We start from the raw sequence: 17,238 nt of genomic DNA, 5'->3' as shown, positions 1-17,238 counted from the left end.
TACTAATCTTATAAACTCAGAGTGCTTTTCTGTTAATCACCAGTGAAAGGAGAGCTTATTTCAAATGTGAAGATTACTATCAATACTCTCATAGAAGGGAGAAACAAGAGAGGCAGGAACGTGTTTAATTAAAAAAGAAGCAAGAAAATAAAAGCCTCCCAAGAAATCACTTACGACCACTAAAACTGTAGATGATAACAGAAACACAAAGTGATAATTTCTAAATGCAAAAGAAGCAGTGTCCTCCATATTGTATATGAACACTTATTAGTCAGATGTATGTAGTAACGAGAAGTAAAATATCTCAATAGTTTATAGAAGTTGAGTCTTTCAGTCACATCAGTATCACTCTATATCTAGAAAGGAACAGATTGATACACTGAACAACATGAGTAATACTCAAATTTAAGGTGACATTTGCTAAAAATACATTTCAATGTATTTTAACAAATGAAACAGTGCAGCACACCAATGAATATTTCTTCACGAACACACAGCCAAGAAAAGTGTATGTAAACAAAATTGGCTTAATCCCCTCCACAGAATGAAATACAGCAGACAGAAAACCATCTCATCAAGTTATTTGTGACCACAAGTCTCACTCAGAAGGATACCCCATATCATTACTCAGAGAGTTGTATCTCATAATTCTTTTTCAGTGAAATTCCTTTTGTTTTCTTCTGATTCTTCAAAGGAATTGAAGTAGTACAGAAAAAATGGGTGATTTTTAAGCACATTTGCCTTTTGGGTTGCCTGCATTGTGTCGTTGTCTATGTTTTCATCATTGCTGACGAAGCAGCTTGAAAACAGGTCAGCTGCAAGTGCATACTGCTTTTAAATTTGTTTAGTAACTCTTCTAGTAACCTGTAAAAGGAAAACAGTTACAACTTTGACAGATTCTGAAAAGGGAACAATTATCAAAAGTGTTGACTATTCTGTCTGTGACTTCAAGCACGCTGTCTGCTTAAACGTGTCTGCCCCCTCCCTGGCAGTGTTCAAGGCCAGGCTGGATGAGGCTTTGAGCAACCTGGTCTAGTGGGAGGTGTCCCTGTCCATGGCAGATGATCTTTAAGGTCCCTTCAAACCCAAACCATTCTGTGATTCTATAAATAAAGGGCCTAAAATTTGATCTAATCTAATATCTGAATATTATAGACATTTAGAAGTATACCAAGCGTGTCAGGATGATCTGCATCCAGAGAAGGACTTAGCCAGAGAGATTTTATTAAGGTGATAAAATAGCCCTTTATATGGCTTTCCTTCCTTCTTGAGAAACGTATTTGAAAAACACAGTGACAAAAGGACTGTTAGAGAGGGTTGTAAGATACTTCTGTAAGGAAACTCCAGGAACTGCCAGGCTATGTACCATAAACCCAGTATCCCTTACCAAGGCAATGGCTTTTCATGTGTAGCTGAATGGCAAATTTCAGTTCTCAAACTTGTCTTTGGAAGGTCTTTTGTAGATTTCTCTTAAGTATCATGGCTGAAAGATCAGAGAAGGTGTGACTGTTCTAGAAGAAACATTAATTAAATGGCAACCATGTGCTTTTGTCCTTTACAGATAACAAACTATGGATGAGTTCATTTTGTCACATAACAATAGTTTGTTTACATTTACACAGCAGCCAATGTACTTGGTGCAGTGGATAATATTTATTACAATGCACAAACTACAGGTGTAGGACCAAGGGTGTTGCTGGCTCTGTTGTAGGAGATAAATTTTGTAACAGTGGAGATCACACAGAATCACAGAATGTTATGGGCTGGAAGGGACCTCCAAAGACCATCTAGTCCAACTCCCCTGCCAGAGCAGGACCACCCAGAGTAGGTCACACAGGAACGCATCCAGGCGGGTTTTGAATGACTCCAGAGAAGGAGACTCCACAGCCTCTCTGGGCAGCCTGTTCCAGTGCTGTGTCACCCTCACAGCGAAAAAGTTTTTCCTTATGTTAATGTGGAACCTCCTATGCTCCAGGTTGCACCCGTTGCCCCTTGTCCTATCATTGTCCATCACCAAGAAGAGCCTGGCTCCATCCTCCTGACCCATTATTACACATTTATAAACATTGATGAGGTCACCCCTCAGTCTCCTCCAAGCTAAAGAGACCCAGCTCCCTCAGCCTTTCAGCATAAGGGAGATGTTCCAGCCCCTTAATCATCTTTGTGGCTCTGTACTGGACTCTTTCAAGAGATGCATTATGAAGTTTTACAGTCTTGCCTGTGTGTTTTATTTTCCTTGTATTCTAGGGAAAGATGTCTTTTCTGAACTTTTTGCTCTATTTCAAAAATAGAGACAGACATGTACCACCTCAACTTTTTGGCAAGCCGTGATTATTGAACAGCCGTAACAGAAGAAACTATACTGTATGTTAAAAAAACCCAAAGAAACTCAAGAACAACTTGAATCACAAAACCAGTATCTTATCTGCTTCCTCAGTAGATCCTCTGGAAGATGCCTATGGCCACATTCATCATTTAGTATCACATTAATGACTGTGAATGAACAGAAATGAACAGCTCTAAATCAGTGCACAAACGTGTGTTATTTTACACAAATATGTGTAGATTACAATGAGCTGCCTGGAAAGATGACAATTATGGTGTAATGACCTGGGAAACAAAACAAGTTTTGCACTGTCTAGGGCTCAGAGCTCCAAGGCAGATGTAAAAATGATGCAGTTCTTGATTCTCATCTGTCTCATGAAGCTCAAATGCTTGTGACTAAGTGAAAAAAAAAAAAAATTCTACAGGTGTTTTGGAAAGTCTGAGTTGAAAGAACTCTCCTTACTCAAAACCGATTCCTATCTTTAATAAAGCATGAGAGCTAAGTGAGGTACAGAAGTAATTTGAGACTTGTCAGGGCTAGTGAGGAGTAGGTTTGAATAAATATACAGAGGACATCTGGAAGAAGGCACAGTCCGCAGACTATGGGCTGCACAGTCTCTTCATGTGTCTACAAAATATTCTAAAATCTGACTGTTAAGTTCAAACCAATTTGATGCAGTTCACTTCCTGAAAGTACCATAATACCAATCTCAAGTTCAAAACTTCTATACTTATACAAATATAATCATTACAAATCCATCCTAGTTTTACCATACTACTCTATTAAGCTATGCTTGTAAACCAGACTACCATATACTAGGCTGGATGCAGCAGAGCAGCTTGGTTGTCAAAGGTTGCTGCAGTGGGGAATGAGGAACCCAAAACTCCTCCTCCTGATGTTAAGAAAGAACCACAGACCCTACGTTCTTGTTTTTAAAATTAAACAGCCCAGTTTTGAGAGTTCCCCATGTATCAGCTGACAAAAGCTTGGACTTTGTTCCTTGGCCATTTTTTTATTGCTGCTAAATTCAGTAAGACAAGACAACGGACCTCACAGAAACTTTAACAAGAAAAGCTAAAATAGACTGGAATTACAAAATAAATACAAAACTACACTGAACTGATAAGACTAGGATGGGCAAGAAGGGTATGCCACAAAGCTATCGGCTCTTCTGTGTAATTTAATAGGCCATGATGAACAAGGACTCAGTTTATTCTTAACTCTGTCCAAAGAGGCTTCTGCTCCATAATGCAGAAGGTCAAATAGAGGAGTGAACATTAACCCTCTTATAACAAAGTTCTGATACAAAAGTAAAAAGCAATAGCTCCAGAGACCAGAAAGAAGACAAGAAGGTGCATCACACTCACTTTTTGTCAGTTCCACTTGAGAGTTGAGGCAAGGCTTCCAAAGCTTGCTTAAAGCTTGAACTGCAAGGAAACCAAAAATACTTATATTCCACTGGTACAAATCTCAGCATTCACAGTTTCTCTCTATAAATTCCATAGAGATATGCTGTATTTTATCCATTCTTATTTCAATAAATTAATAAAATATTAACCTGAGACCTGACATGCATGTGCAAATTGAACATAAAGTGGTCATGGGTTCAAGAAGGTCTCTTTACACTCCTACTGTGATGTACATCATACATTAACAGGAAACGTTAATCAGCATCTGATTTAAGAGTGTGCTTGACATCCTGGACTCTTCAAGAGTTAGACAGCTGCAAGCCTGCCTTCTCCCTCAAACTAAGTGACCATCAGAGTGCAAAGCACAGATAAACACTGATTTTGGCTTTCTGTGCTTTGTCCCTATGCCAGCTGGAGACAAATGCCACTTCCATTTTATGCAATTTGAGCCAGTGCCAAGCAGTTTTCACTTAGAAGTCTCCACCGCTATTGGATACTCAAGATAGGGAAGCAAGTCTTTTGAAACAGAATGCAGTGACACAATAGGACACTACATGTGACACTACAAAGACACATTAGGCCATCAAGCCCTGCAATTTCTCCTACAAAATGCTGACCAGGTAAGATAACCAAATTGTTATCTGCAGGATTGGCACTACACGTTCGTAACGAAGCATAGGCTATTAAAACAATGAATGAACCTGCCCATATCCAAGCCCCAACATAATCACCTAGAAATTTCAATCGGTCAACGTCACTCAAAACTGATGACAGCTATCATAGTCTGTTTTCACATGCCTTGACTCCATCAGTCACTGATGCTGCTAAGGCTTTTCTTTCTCCCTTTACATTAATATGCAAGTGTGGCCCACACTATTTATCTTTGGTCTTGCACCTCACTGAGAAATGATAAATTGCTGAGAGCCTTCATTCTAAGAGACAGCACGAAAGTGAATTCACTTTCTCTGACTCGGTGTGTGGAGGAGGAGTAGGGTATTGTACAAGCTTGTGAAGAGCCTTAATTCTCCACATCCCTATAAGGGGATCCTGGCAGTGTCCAGTTCTGTAGCCTCTCTGATGTGTCTCGCAGGTTCTTTGCTGTGTGCTTTATGAGAAGCTGTGAAAAACTGGATAAAACTCAGCAACATCTGCTTTTGGCTTGTTTTAGCATCATTCTCCTCAGCAGATGTATTGCTGTTAAGCAGCTTTTGTGTTTTTTTTTTTTTTTTTTTCTTTTTTTTTTTGGTGGCAAATACTAGTTTGTGTCTAAAAGTAAAAAACAAGTAAAAGTAATTATTTTCCTTCAACTGATAAAACCTTGCCTGCAATCTGTTTTTTGTATATTTACCTAGTATATCGCATATTCTATTTGAAGCAAAATTTCATAATCCTTAATTTACATTATGTGATTTTGCACGTTTAGCAAGGATTCCATTACACTGAAAAAACAGACATTACAGCACATCTTACTTGCTTTCAGGTGTTAGGTATACGGCCACGGTATCTCTCAATGCACAGATTTCAAGTCTTGCCTAAAGACAGAAATACAAATATTAAAACAATGACACAATGTCCTTTCATCAAGTGAATACCAGTGTCCCAAAGCTTCACCTTTTTTAGGGGCAAATACTATTACACACTGCAGCTGTAAGCAGCCTTGGCTTTTAACAGTTTGTTTCCTGTATTGTTTGTTGCCACGCTGCTATGTCAGGAGACTGCTAAAAGGAACGATTTCATACTTTTGGCTCAAGCCAAACTGTTTGTACGGTCACTGTGTAGCAGTCTAAAAACATTGGTTTGTCTCTCAGTAACAGTAACAAATCTTTAATTCTGTTCCATATTTCTGTACTGTGATAGAAAGATAGAAGGATGCAACCTTAACTTTTTTTTTTTTTTTTAATTATTAAATACAGTGAGCTTAACTTCTCACAGCAAGGCTTGGCCAGGGAGGAAGGAAACCACAAGAGTACAAAAATCTGTCAATACACATTTTATTCTTGGTTTTCCTGTTGAATTAATTTTTTTCCATCAGATGAGGAAGTAGAATGGTTGTGCTCTGTTTCTTGTCTGTCACCTGGTGGGCACACAAGCTTAGGGATTTTACTCCTGCACTGTGTTGTGTGTCTAGGTATTAAATTTTACCTAGGAAAACTATGGTGGAGAATGAACTCAAAGATGAAACAAATTTCATAGGTCATCCTTTAGTCTTTGAAAAGCAATCATCATCATCACAGGTTTCGTATGAAACAAACATTCTGCATATGATCAATACTTCCAAGTCATTTAAAAATATAAAGTGAACTTCATCCAAATTCATATTCTATTCTTGTTCACCATAAAGACAAAATTTAATCCAGTTAGCCATTACAGAAACAGATCTACATTTAGACCCAACTAATACGATATGAATCTTCCAAAACAAAACATTTTATAATGCAACACAAACATCTAATTTCAGTTCCAATGAAAGGCTTTGGCTTTTATGTCTTCCCCTCACCTCTCCCCTAGGCAGGAAGCCAGCTGAGATTTATGCTTTTTTAGTAACAGAACTTTCTGGCACAACATACGACATAGCCACCCACCAATTTTATACTTGTAAGAAATGCTTTTCTCACCACAGAATGTTTCATCTCTTTTTGTATGGTGCTTCAAGCTGAACAGCCTTGGCATTTTTGAAGTCCTACACATAAGATACTGGAGTCTTTCCTGCATTTTAGGAGGTAGCAGTACCATAGGGAAGTGCCACAGTCAACTACCACAGTCTAAACAAGTGTGGTAGAAGGGCAAACCCTGCAAAATTGTGGGTCACGTGATATGGGAATACAGATTCAGGCTTCTCTTTGGGAATGGGTACTTTTTGAGCAGTCTGACCAGGCTCAGATCACTCTCACACTGCTGCTGTCTGCCAGACAGGGTTTTCTATGTTCAGAAGAACATAAAACGACCGTGAGTGAAAAATTTACAGTAGGGAAAGAAAATCCTTTCAATTATGGGTTTAGGCAGCAAGTTCATATGGTAGGCTGTCTAGTCAAACAAAAATGATACACAGGTAGCTTTGTTGCTATTCATTGATTTGGTTTTAAATAGGCAGTCAATCTTATTTGGCTGTGATCTTCCTACATTAATTCTCTGTCCGATGCAATTACTACCAGCAACTGGAAAATAAAGCTTGCAATTGGATAATTACTTTCCCATCATAATGCAAGAATGCTGTCAGGTACAATGAAAATCGTGAGATTGCTCTTCTTGCCTGTTACAGATGTAGCACCATTGACTCAACGGGATTTTTTTTAAAAAGATGTTTTTCTTAAGAGTCCTTTGAAACCCATCCAATAGCAAGTACAACTACCAATCCAGCTGTAAATGCAGAAGGCACTGTAAGAGTATCTGTTCTACCTGTGCTGCAACAAAGTGCTGATGTAGAAATAGAATAACAGACAAGTGTCTGGTTTTGCAAGATCCTACCGCATCATATTTTCAAGATCTTAAAATCTCAAAATACCATAAAACTGTTTTTTCTTTTAAAGTCATTTTTTGATGACAGGTCAAAGACAGTATTTAAGGACATTTCAAACAGATACCACGATGATGCTTTTTATCTCATAGGATATAGGTAATCTTTTATGCACTCAGACCCAAAGGCAACAGTAAAGTATAACGAAACCCAAGAACCAGTATCCCAAAGGGTATTCATCCATAAATCTGAAATAGGCCGTATACTAATCCTTTTCATCTCCTTGCTTTCAGTGCTACAATAAATCCAAATACACAGGTTACACCTCTCTGTTATTCCCAAGTTCTCTAGATTCAGATGTTTGACAGTACAAAGTATTCAGGTACCTGTAAAGCTCCATTTTTGCTGAAGGATGAAACACACTGCATCAGTCGACTCAGTTCTTCAGAGACTGCTTCCACAACCCTTGACATTACCCGAGGAACTAAGTCTTTGGAAATGGTAAACACCTGATTTTTATGAAAGAAGCATCATGAGCACAATAGCTATATTAACAGAAATATTTTCTACAGTAACATCAATGGACAACAAAACATTCAAGAGCGATTGGAATATGAATGATTTCTTTTGATGCTTGCCCCGCGCTTTGACCAATCACCCCTGTTAATGGCAATGTTAGCTATATGACATGTGACTATGACAACTTTCCTGCAATGCCCAAAAGCAGCTAGACATCAAAATATGTGCTCTCAGCTGATGGATGCAGGTAGTCAGGTACACAGTACACACACTGCTCTTTTATAGATAGCACCTTTAATTAAACATATTGGGATTCTGTAACTGACTGACTGACCCAATTACATATTCAGCCACTTTCTACCCATGTATTTTGTTATTTCTTCTAGAACCCTTTACGTCTGACCACTGTCAAATGGCTAGCGTCTTTATGCTCTGTGGCAGAGATAAGCCTTGGAAAGGGTTTGAGAGTATGGTGGTGTAATGGATTTTCATTTATATTCTTCCACCGCTACCATTTATTAGTTCCCTGGCAAAAACACTACACCTTACTATTTTTGCCATGTACTGAGACAATCCTTTTGACTGCTTATTTGTATACCCTTTTAAAGTGGTATTTGGATCCTCCATTTGAGGTTGAGAATAGCAACTGCAACACAAAAATCAAACATTAGATCTATGCCTGAAGGAAAGCATGAAGAAACCAATCTTCCTTAAAGGGAGCTTTAAGGAAGCGAGAAATTTTTGGTGAATTAAAAACAAAAAGAAGTATGACTTTTCTACACAGAACTGGGGAAAATGCAGGCCAAGAGGCTGAAATATAGGAGGAAGTGAGATTATAGGTTAGACAGACCAAACCTGTGTCAAGACTTAAAGGTGATGATAAAGCTGCACTAAAACTGCACAGGGTTGGTGGAGAAGATGACACAAGGAACTGAAGATGTGACTGGAAGGGTTAAACAAGAAAAATGAACTGCATAGAGTTTTTAAACACTTCTCCCCCTGATTTCTGCTTTAAAATGATGTAAAAAATTAAGTAGTGGAATGATCGTTTGCTAGAATACCTTTGCTTTATCTGAGGTTTAGATCTCATGTCTGACAAGGAAACATAGTAATTGACAGAAGATATTCATACCCGTGTGTAAAATTAAATTAAGGGAGAGAAAAAAAAGAGAATGCAAAATTCCTACGCAGTTTTCAGCGATTTAAGTAATGAATTATGTATCCGGGTTCCCATAAAGCTGACCATACCAAAAGGCAGGTCTGCACCATAGGCTAAGTACACTGACCACATACATGTCAGCTATCAGCTGTTATCATTGTTCATTCAAACATGCAGCTTGTTTTAACTGTTTTGACACACAAAAGCTAAGTAAGTGACATACTTAGCTGTATGGTACGAAAAAAAGCAAACAACCAGTAACGATTTGGGAAGGGGTCGTCTTATTCAGCAGCAAATATTGCTGAGCAATTCAACACAAACATACCAGGAACATGCCCAAAAGTCTTCTACTGAGAAGAGAATATTTGTGCCCACAATGAGTACTCTCAAAGTTACTATGTAGAATCCAGGAAAAAAAATTCTCAGCAATGGTGAATCATCACAAATTTGCAACAAGAAGCCCTTATTTTGATTTCAGTTAAATTTGAATTCAAAGGTAGAGGAACAATTTTCTTTCCACTACAGTCCATGCTTGCTGTTCAGCTCACAGTTAGTTTTTGCTGTTTCAAACTACAGAAACTTGCAGCCTTGCTAAACTTAAAATCTGACCCAGCTTACAGAATTTCACCAGAAAACAGTGGAAATAGGAGTTTCATCTTGACGCATGTTTTCATATTTCTGTAATATTTCACATCTAGAAATTTACGAGGCAACACTATTTGGGCCAAAATCAGTATCGGTCTCAATGAAGTCAGCAAGGCAGTGCGCCTTTCTGCTGCAGCAATTTAATGAGTATGCACATTTACAGAATTAGCTCAATAAGTCACAAATGCCTTTGACTTTTTTTTAAAGCAAAAGATCTCATTTTCATTTACATTAATTTCCACTACACTGAAAAACAACATTAAAAAATGAATGTGATGTTGGTATATATTTTTTGTGTTGCTTATTCGCTGATTTGGAAGCATTTGGTAAAATCAGCAATGCTTCTGTGAAAACTGCTATAAGTAAATACTGAAATTGAATCAAAAATATTTTAAGTGATATTTAAAGTTTCTGAAAATATTTTAATTTATACAAATCCTTGTAATTTAAGGAGGAATAAAAACCAAAAACCTCAAGTGAATCTCATTAGATTTTAAGTAGATGGAAAAGGCAGAGCAGTTATACTTGTCGTATTTTGAAAGGTAAGAATAATATTACTATTAATTCTTGTACCAGGAGCAACAGTAATCTGGTAATACTCTTGATGATTAGAAGGAAGGCGTATGTAGAACAGAGGCTGCAATTTAAAGGACTATAGAAAATTCCTGCATATTATCACAAAAGGCCAAATAACTGCAGCTCTGCAAGCATATTATTTTAATAATATTTTAATTTTAATATGAACTCCCTATCATAAGCCATTACCTACCTAAGTATTTCAAACACAATTTGTGCTGTACAGAGACCATAAAACTTTCTGGTTTTAGGTTTCCACTTTTTATCCTATGTACAAGAATGACATATATTGCCTTTTCACTCCAACTAGCATAAGCTGAACATTTCTTCCAAAGCGAAGCACAAGCTCATTTTCATATGTTGTGGAAAATAAAGTTAATCAGAGAAAGTGAGCATCATCTCTCTCTCTCTCTCTCTTTAAACTGCATGAAAAGGGAAGAATTGAGCTTTAGATTTCGGCTTTCCTCTTCATCAGATAGAGGAAACAAAAAGGTGTAATGGAGTGTTACGGAGGATAAACAGGAACTGTTCATCTCCTCCTGCCCTTAAAAAAGTTAGCAGTTGCATAGCTGGGTGGCTAAACCTAACCCAAAGCACCTACACCTATAATGAAGACATTTCAACAGAAGTACCATTTTTAGGGGTGATGAAAGCCAGGATTTACCACACAAAGTACACTGAAATTATTCATATGAATGTAAGCATGAAACAATCTCAAGATTTTCTCACCTCTGCATGCACAGCAATGATATTCACTAATGCTTCTTTCAAATAGTTTCTGACACCTGAAACAAAACAAAAAGGTTAATTAATTACTTTCATTCTGTTGTCTCAACAAAGCCATAATATTCTACTGTTCAATACTGTACTTTTTATTTTCATTCTTTCACTAGCTCTTTTGCAATCAGAGGCAGAAAGAGAAAGTTCCATAGCCACACCACCTATTTCCTTTTTCAAATCAAATGGAGAAAGGCACATTTCCTTACAGCAAAAGGTTAAAAAAGCCAGCAGGTTCCTGTTTCAGTGGTGGTGTTCTCTGACAACCCAATTTCACCAACTTTTCAATTTAATAAAAACCTAGCATTATTAAAAAATAAACTCTGGATGTCTTGCTAGAATACACATACCATGGCATGTACTATAGCTTGTAAGTTCTAAAGAAACAGAGAAGACAAGGGGTTTTGTTTGTACAACAGTCTTCAAGAAGATCTTACTACTATATCAGCTTCTCTGACTGTAAATTATTATAGATAGAAATAGCAAGGACTCTTGTTTCTCTGAAAGCATTTCAGAAGATACTAACTCATGGCAGTTTAGGGGAGATGTCATGCCTTAGTAGAAATTTCCTCTTGGGGAGGGTGGAAAAAAATCAAATAAGCATTTTGTTTACCAAGCATATGAAATGTTTGTCAATTTATACTAAAAGGAAATTCTAAGCAGAAGGACATCCAGCAGGGTATGCTTCAGTTAGGACATGCTCTTACGCCCCTATGCTGCTGTTATTCTGGAGTCCCAGACATGCACTCCAGTTATGTAACACCTAGTAGGCAAAAATAAAAAATTGCCTCATTTGCTTTTCTGGCCACTTTGTAGGCAAAGGCAATTTAGAAAGCATTTAACTCATTAAAGCACGCATAAATGTTGGAACTACAACACAAGGTGATGAGCGGGGGTTACTGATCCACACCACCTCAACTTCTGATTTCAGTTACTCTAGCATGAATCAGAGAAAGTGCAGTCACCCCATCACTCCCTTCAGTATACTCAATCGACAGGAAAAGATCAGAATTGTGGACAGACTGGTGAGACCACCACACAGCTCAGAGATCAGTGTAACTAGGGCTGCTGTTATAAAAATTACAAAGTGAACCTCTAATCAGTTCATCTTAGTTGCTCCACCTTTCTTCAGATAACACCGATGCAACAACTTAATCCTGCTACAAAAAATAGCTTTAAAAGGAGTTACCCGAGATCATCATAATGAGTTATTCTATGGGAGAACAGTCGCGTCTCACGACTGCCATTTCAGTTGTGCCCACTTTTTTAACCACTGGTCCCACAAGTTGCCTCAAGATCTAAAAAGAAGACACTTCTTTCTTAGATAAATATAGACAAACTTTTTCTAAGAGTAGGATAAAGGGATGACAGGAGCCCCTTGCATGACATACGAATGCTTTCATTGCCTGCATCTACAGTGTGTGATGCGATGCAGCCTAGAGTTTAGATTGGAGGGTGCTTCCTGGAGGGATCAAGGGTCTCCTGTTGAAGCAAGGGTGCTTGGGAAAAAGCAGAGGGAGAGACGTTGATTAGCGACTCTTGTTCCAATGTGCGATGTAGCCGAGCTCTGCACCCAGCCCTGTGTATCAAGACAGTCTCTTTCAAAAGTTCATAGCAAAGAGGCAAGCGTCACATACTATTTTACTGCTCTCACTAAAAGCAGTTTGGTTTCTGAACGCACAAAAGAATTAAGAGCTTTTTAGGAGGAATGTTCTATTTTTACTCTGGAAGAGATGCAAATAACTGGACAAGGTTAAGAAAAAACACAAGCCTTTCCCCACACATTCCAAAACATCTCTAATACCTGTTCTTGCTATCTTTATTATTTTCCTTGAAAAATCTCAGTCACTCTTCCCATTTAAACTAAAACAACAAGAAGTCAAACAGCACAGCATACTAGGTTGCAAGCTTATAATTTCTCATTATCTTAATGATTTTTTGCAACAAGGAAGAAAGGGAGGGAGGGAGGAATAGAGCAATACCAGAAATTTTATGAAACTGGCTTTTTTTCTCGTCCCCTGTAACCTGCAAAACAAAGTAAGAATGCTACACACCACTACTTGAACCACACCAAAAGATCACAGGTATATGTGGAAATGCAACACCCCCTTCCTTTTTCCTCCTCTACTGTTCTCCTTCATCTACTTCACTCTGCCCCAGTTTAAATTCTCTGCAGGCTTCATATTGCAGAGGACAAAATTTGTATCATGTTCCACAAGCAAATACAACTCGACCAGGCACCGAATGGTGGTATGCAAATCATGTCAAGAGGTACAGGGCAAATTTGGGAGCTGGTTTTCAGTTAACCTCAGGGTGCAAAGTGTTGATTTTGCTCTGCAAACCTATGCAGTATTCAGCTTTTGGCTGCCTACTGGCTTCATCTCGTGACAGCAGGATCTTTCACGTGGAAACTGTGTGTTTTTACTTTTGCACAAATGTCACACAAGATTAAGACTTTGACAGTTGCCCTTCTCTATGGATACCTGAGCACCACCAGAGCACGTTCATTAGTAATCAAAATGTCACTCATGAATTAAGCAGCATTTCTTTGTCCAAACTGATTGTTCTCTAATGAAGCATCTCACTCAAACTCTGGTACAGCTGGGGCACCGTAATGAAAGTACAGAGAAGGGGCTGCTATGTCAGAGAGGGCAGATGTGTCTCCCACAGAGAGGAGGCCAGCTGGCTGAGCTGGGAAGAAGTGTTATCAAGGAGGCGAGTGAAAAGCTGGAACGTATACAGACTGAAGTGGGTGGGTTGTGTAAGAGGGTGATGTGGTTCCAAGGAAGAATCCTCATTTCCCACCCATCCCGCCCAAGCTCCTGATGTAGCGTGCCTCTGCTCATGCATTCATGCAACTTGGCTCCAGATAGGAGCTGCTAATTCTGTCTGCTGCTGCTGAGAGCACCCAAATTTAACAACTTTTGACTCTGCGAGTAAGAGTTGCCTATCAACTATGTCTCCAGAATGTATTTCTTAAAGAATCAGTCACTGAATTACTGTAACCGGGTACTGTTAATTTCTGCTAGCATGAAATACTGATGTCAGCAACAGTAGCACCAGGCGTTAGATACCATTGTCTGGTGGTGCACAACCAAGATATAAACCTGTCATTTATGTCTTCTAACTGAAGAACTCAGAATGAATTGACTAAATGGCATTGAGATGGAACCTACGGTAAAACCGAAGTAGCTTAGTGTCACATATTACCAGCCTGCCCCAGCTGAATGATAAAATTTTTAACTTAAACCTCAGTGAAAGGGCATAAGCAGACATATTTTATCTTGCTTCCTTGTATCACATACAAGGACAAATGGGTGAACCGAGAGCTTAAAGAAACTTATTTCTTACAATCCCAGTAGCAGTAATTAGGTGTTCGTGACCTTTCACAGCAGGTCCAGTCCTGCTACGACTTCAGCATCAGGGGGCTCAACACAAGCTTAAGTATTTCCTCAGTTTCTCAGACAGGTTTTGCAGTTTAAGAACAGATAATTCAGCATAAACCGTGCAAAGCTATGCAGTTTAGAGACAGTCCATGTATATGGAACTGTAGTTGCCTTAATTACAGCATCTAATAGTCTAAAAGACCTTGTCTTGGTAAGCTGAACTACCCAAGAGGCACAAAAAAAAAAAAAAGCAACCGCACTCTGAAAATGCCAGTAAGTGGAACCAGACAAGGAGAGAAGGGAGAACTAGCTAAGCTGAAGAACAATACTGGCACAAGAAAGAAAGGTATAAATGAATTGACCATCAGTAAACTTAGGCTGGAAACTAAAGGTAACCATGTAACAGGTTTGCTCTGACTGTGCTATTAAGTACATGGTGGTGTGACAACCATTGCTGTCAGGAAGTCAGTTTCCTACCGTGAACAGAGCACAAATAAAAAGGGTATTTCCCCCTCAGCCCTTCTTTTTGTCTTATTTGTGAAGGATTTTAATTTTTGCATGTGAAGACAAAGCCAAACATATCTGAATGTCAGGACCTGCAGGCACAGTTAATAACTGTACTATATTTTGAAAAATTACAATTAAAAAATATCCAGTTTCTGATTTATATCACTGCACTGTTTGTGGCAGGCTTTGGTGAAGCAAAGTATTACTTTTCTGGAGTATGATTCACTGGAAATACAAGCAGTGGCATCCAGCTGTGAATTTCTTGTGAAATTAATTTCAAAATGAAAAAATCCTGTCTAGAATAGAATTTTTGTGCATCTTTCTTTACGACTGTTCAGCAGCCCACGCAATTACAGTTTTGGGACACCATGCTGCCAGTCCTATTATACAGCACTGAAAGCTAATGCACCATATAACTGTAGGTTGCAACTATTAGGCTAATCAAGTGAAACATAACATTCTTAAGTCTAAAATACCTCTTATTTAGCATGTTGAAACATGAATACAATGCCTTTCCATAGCTTCTGACAGAAATGTGTTAAAGAAAATCTCAACAAGCCCTTGCATTTCTTTCATGAAAATGTTATTATTCTGTTACAGCATAAATGCATTCCACTCCTACTCTATTCTTAACACTCAAGACTCCGACTTGCTGGAATTCTAGCTGCCACCAACAAAGCCCCAGCACTGCTCTAAAGAAAAATGGATGGGAAGACTTAAGACATAAAAATGAAGGACAGTTTCAGCCACCGACTGTCACAATGTCTGACAGAAACATTAAAATAGCACCTTCCAACTTTGGGCACTTCACTGTACTTTTTACTGGCAAAACATCTAACAAGATTATCCATTAAATTTAATCCCCAGTTTACATCACCTATTAAGTTTGGGTTTTTTACAAAATAAATCTGTCAGAAAGTCTACATTTATGAGCAATTTTAACAATAATTGTAAAGCTATAGCAAGGATGACTGTGTGAACTATGGGAAAAGCAGAAGGGAAAAAGACCTGTGGTTCTGAGGAGTAACGGAAACTAAACTTCTAGCTTGCCAATGCAGGAGTCATTCAGGAGATCTTCAGATGGTGTAGTGCTACCAGTTGTCCCACATATAGTTCTCAGAGCTATGTTTCCCCCAAGTACTTAGATGACAGCATTCTACTATGAAACCTCCAAAGTGACTGAATAAGCATGCAAAAGCTGGAACTGCAATACTGTATGTGTAATTTTAAAACACAGAGGCTACAAATACTTGCATGCACAAACAGAGCAAAAGTTGCACACATGGTAAAACTGAACTCATAAGGATGCTTTTTCTGTGCCAGGAGCCAACACAGATCTTCAAATTTTCCCAGTCTTTCTAGAGTAACTTGATAGAGAGAGAGGATATGAGTGTCAAACATTTTTACATCTTCTGCAGACTCAAGAGTTCAAAGAATGAACTGAAGCTCAGCTATGACAACTGAAACACACAGGAAATTTTAACTCGGGCAGCTTGGTTTTGACACATTAACTCTTGTGAGATTGGAACCTCATTTGAGATGGACAACTGGGAAGCTAACCTTGCTGCTGCCTCTCGCAGAACAAGGCCTTCAGCTTGCCTGTTGTGCAAAAAGGAGGAGGGGAGGATAAAAGCACATAACTGCTTAGAAAAAGCAGCTTGCGCCAGCAGGCACCTCTGCTTATTGGCAGTAAACCACACCAGAAATGAGGATGAGAGGCTATGAAGGGTCAAAAGAAAAAAATTCTAGGGCAAACTCACAGTCAAATAAAAATCAGGCAGGAATATTAAAAGCTGCTGCACTTCTGTGGAGGAGTTAGAAAAGCCATCAACAGGAAGTTCTACAGTTGACAGCTGTCACTCATTCTGGCCTTTTTTTTTTTTTTTTTTTTAAAAAAAAAAAGCAAAGAAAGAGAAGGATTCACCAAAGAGGAATGAATGGCTATTTGTGCCTTGACCAAGCTACCAGTCCTGTTTCAAGACCGACTGACTGGCTCATTAGAAACCTAAGCTCTGAGGGACTGAAACAGAAATGAGCCTTGGGTAGGCACAGAGCCACCAATTTAGGAAACAACAGAGAGAATTCTGGCCTCTGTAGGAGGCCAGTACTTACATGGGCAAGCAACTGTTGCTGCTGGTAGCAATGTTTCTTAGTGCCTCTGAAAAGAGCACTAAATTTGTTGGCCTTGAGCCTTGAACATGACTTGGTAGAGCTAGGAAAATTGATGCCTGAGAGTCTGAAATTTCAGATTTTAAACCCATCCAATTGTACGCAATATTTTTACAATTTATTGTTCTATTTGGTGAGATATGCCAGTAACAGTCAATCAATATGAAAACTTTTTTTGGCTCTTCTAGTTTTTAATAAAAACTTTTCTCAAAAATAACAACAAACAGAATTTGGTGATCCAAAGAGATTAATATTTTTCATACCTAGATGCACAGCACTGATACTTGACTGCTGCTGGATGTTTCATTTGC

At 38.5% G+C, this 17,238-nt stretch overlaps 1 protein-coding gene across 1 annotated transcript in view; it reads right to left on the bottom strand.

The window, feature by feature from the left end:
* Nucleotides 1-726: 726 nt before the first annotated feature.
* The window catches only part of EXOC2 (exocyst complex component 2), a 113,877-nt gene continuing 97,365 nt past the window's right edge, over nucleotides 727-17,238 (bottom strand). Inside the window, exons 23-27 of the mRNA XM_009948124.2 lie at nucleotides 10,818-10,873; nucleotides 7,576-7,698; nucleotides 5,206-5,267; nucleotides 3,694-3,753; nucleotides 727-864 (exon numbers count right to left, since the gene is read on the bottom strand). Of these exons, the coding sequence (XP_009946426.1) occupies nucleotides 771-864; nucleotides 3,694-3,753; nucleotides 5,206-5,267; nucleotides 7,576-7,698; nucleotides 10,818-10,873 (395 nt within the window). The 3' untranslated portion in view covers nucleotides 727-770. The remainder of the gene's footprint in view (nucleotides 865-3,693; nucleotides 3,754-5,205; nucleotides 5,268-7,575; nucleotides 7,699-10,817; nucleotides 10,874-17,238) is intronic.

Source organism: Leptosomus discolor, chromosome 8, assembly GCF_034619465.1.
Source record: "Leptosomus discolor isolate bLepDis1 chromosome 8, bLepDis1.hap2, whole genome shotgun sequence".
Classification (NCBI taxonomy): domain Eukaryota; kingdom Metazoa; phylum Chordata; class Aves; order Leptosomiformes; family Leptosomidae; genus Leptosomus; species Leptosomus discolor.
The sequence above is the reverse complement of the archived record's forward strand: the minus strand, read 5'-3'. Positions and strand labels throughout refer to the sequence as shown.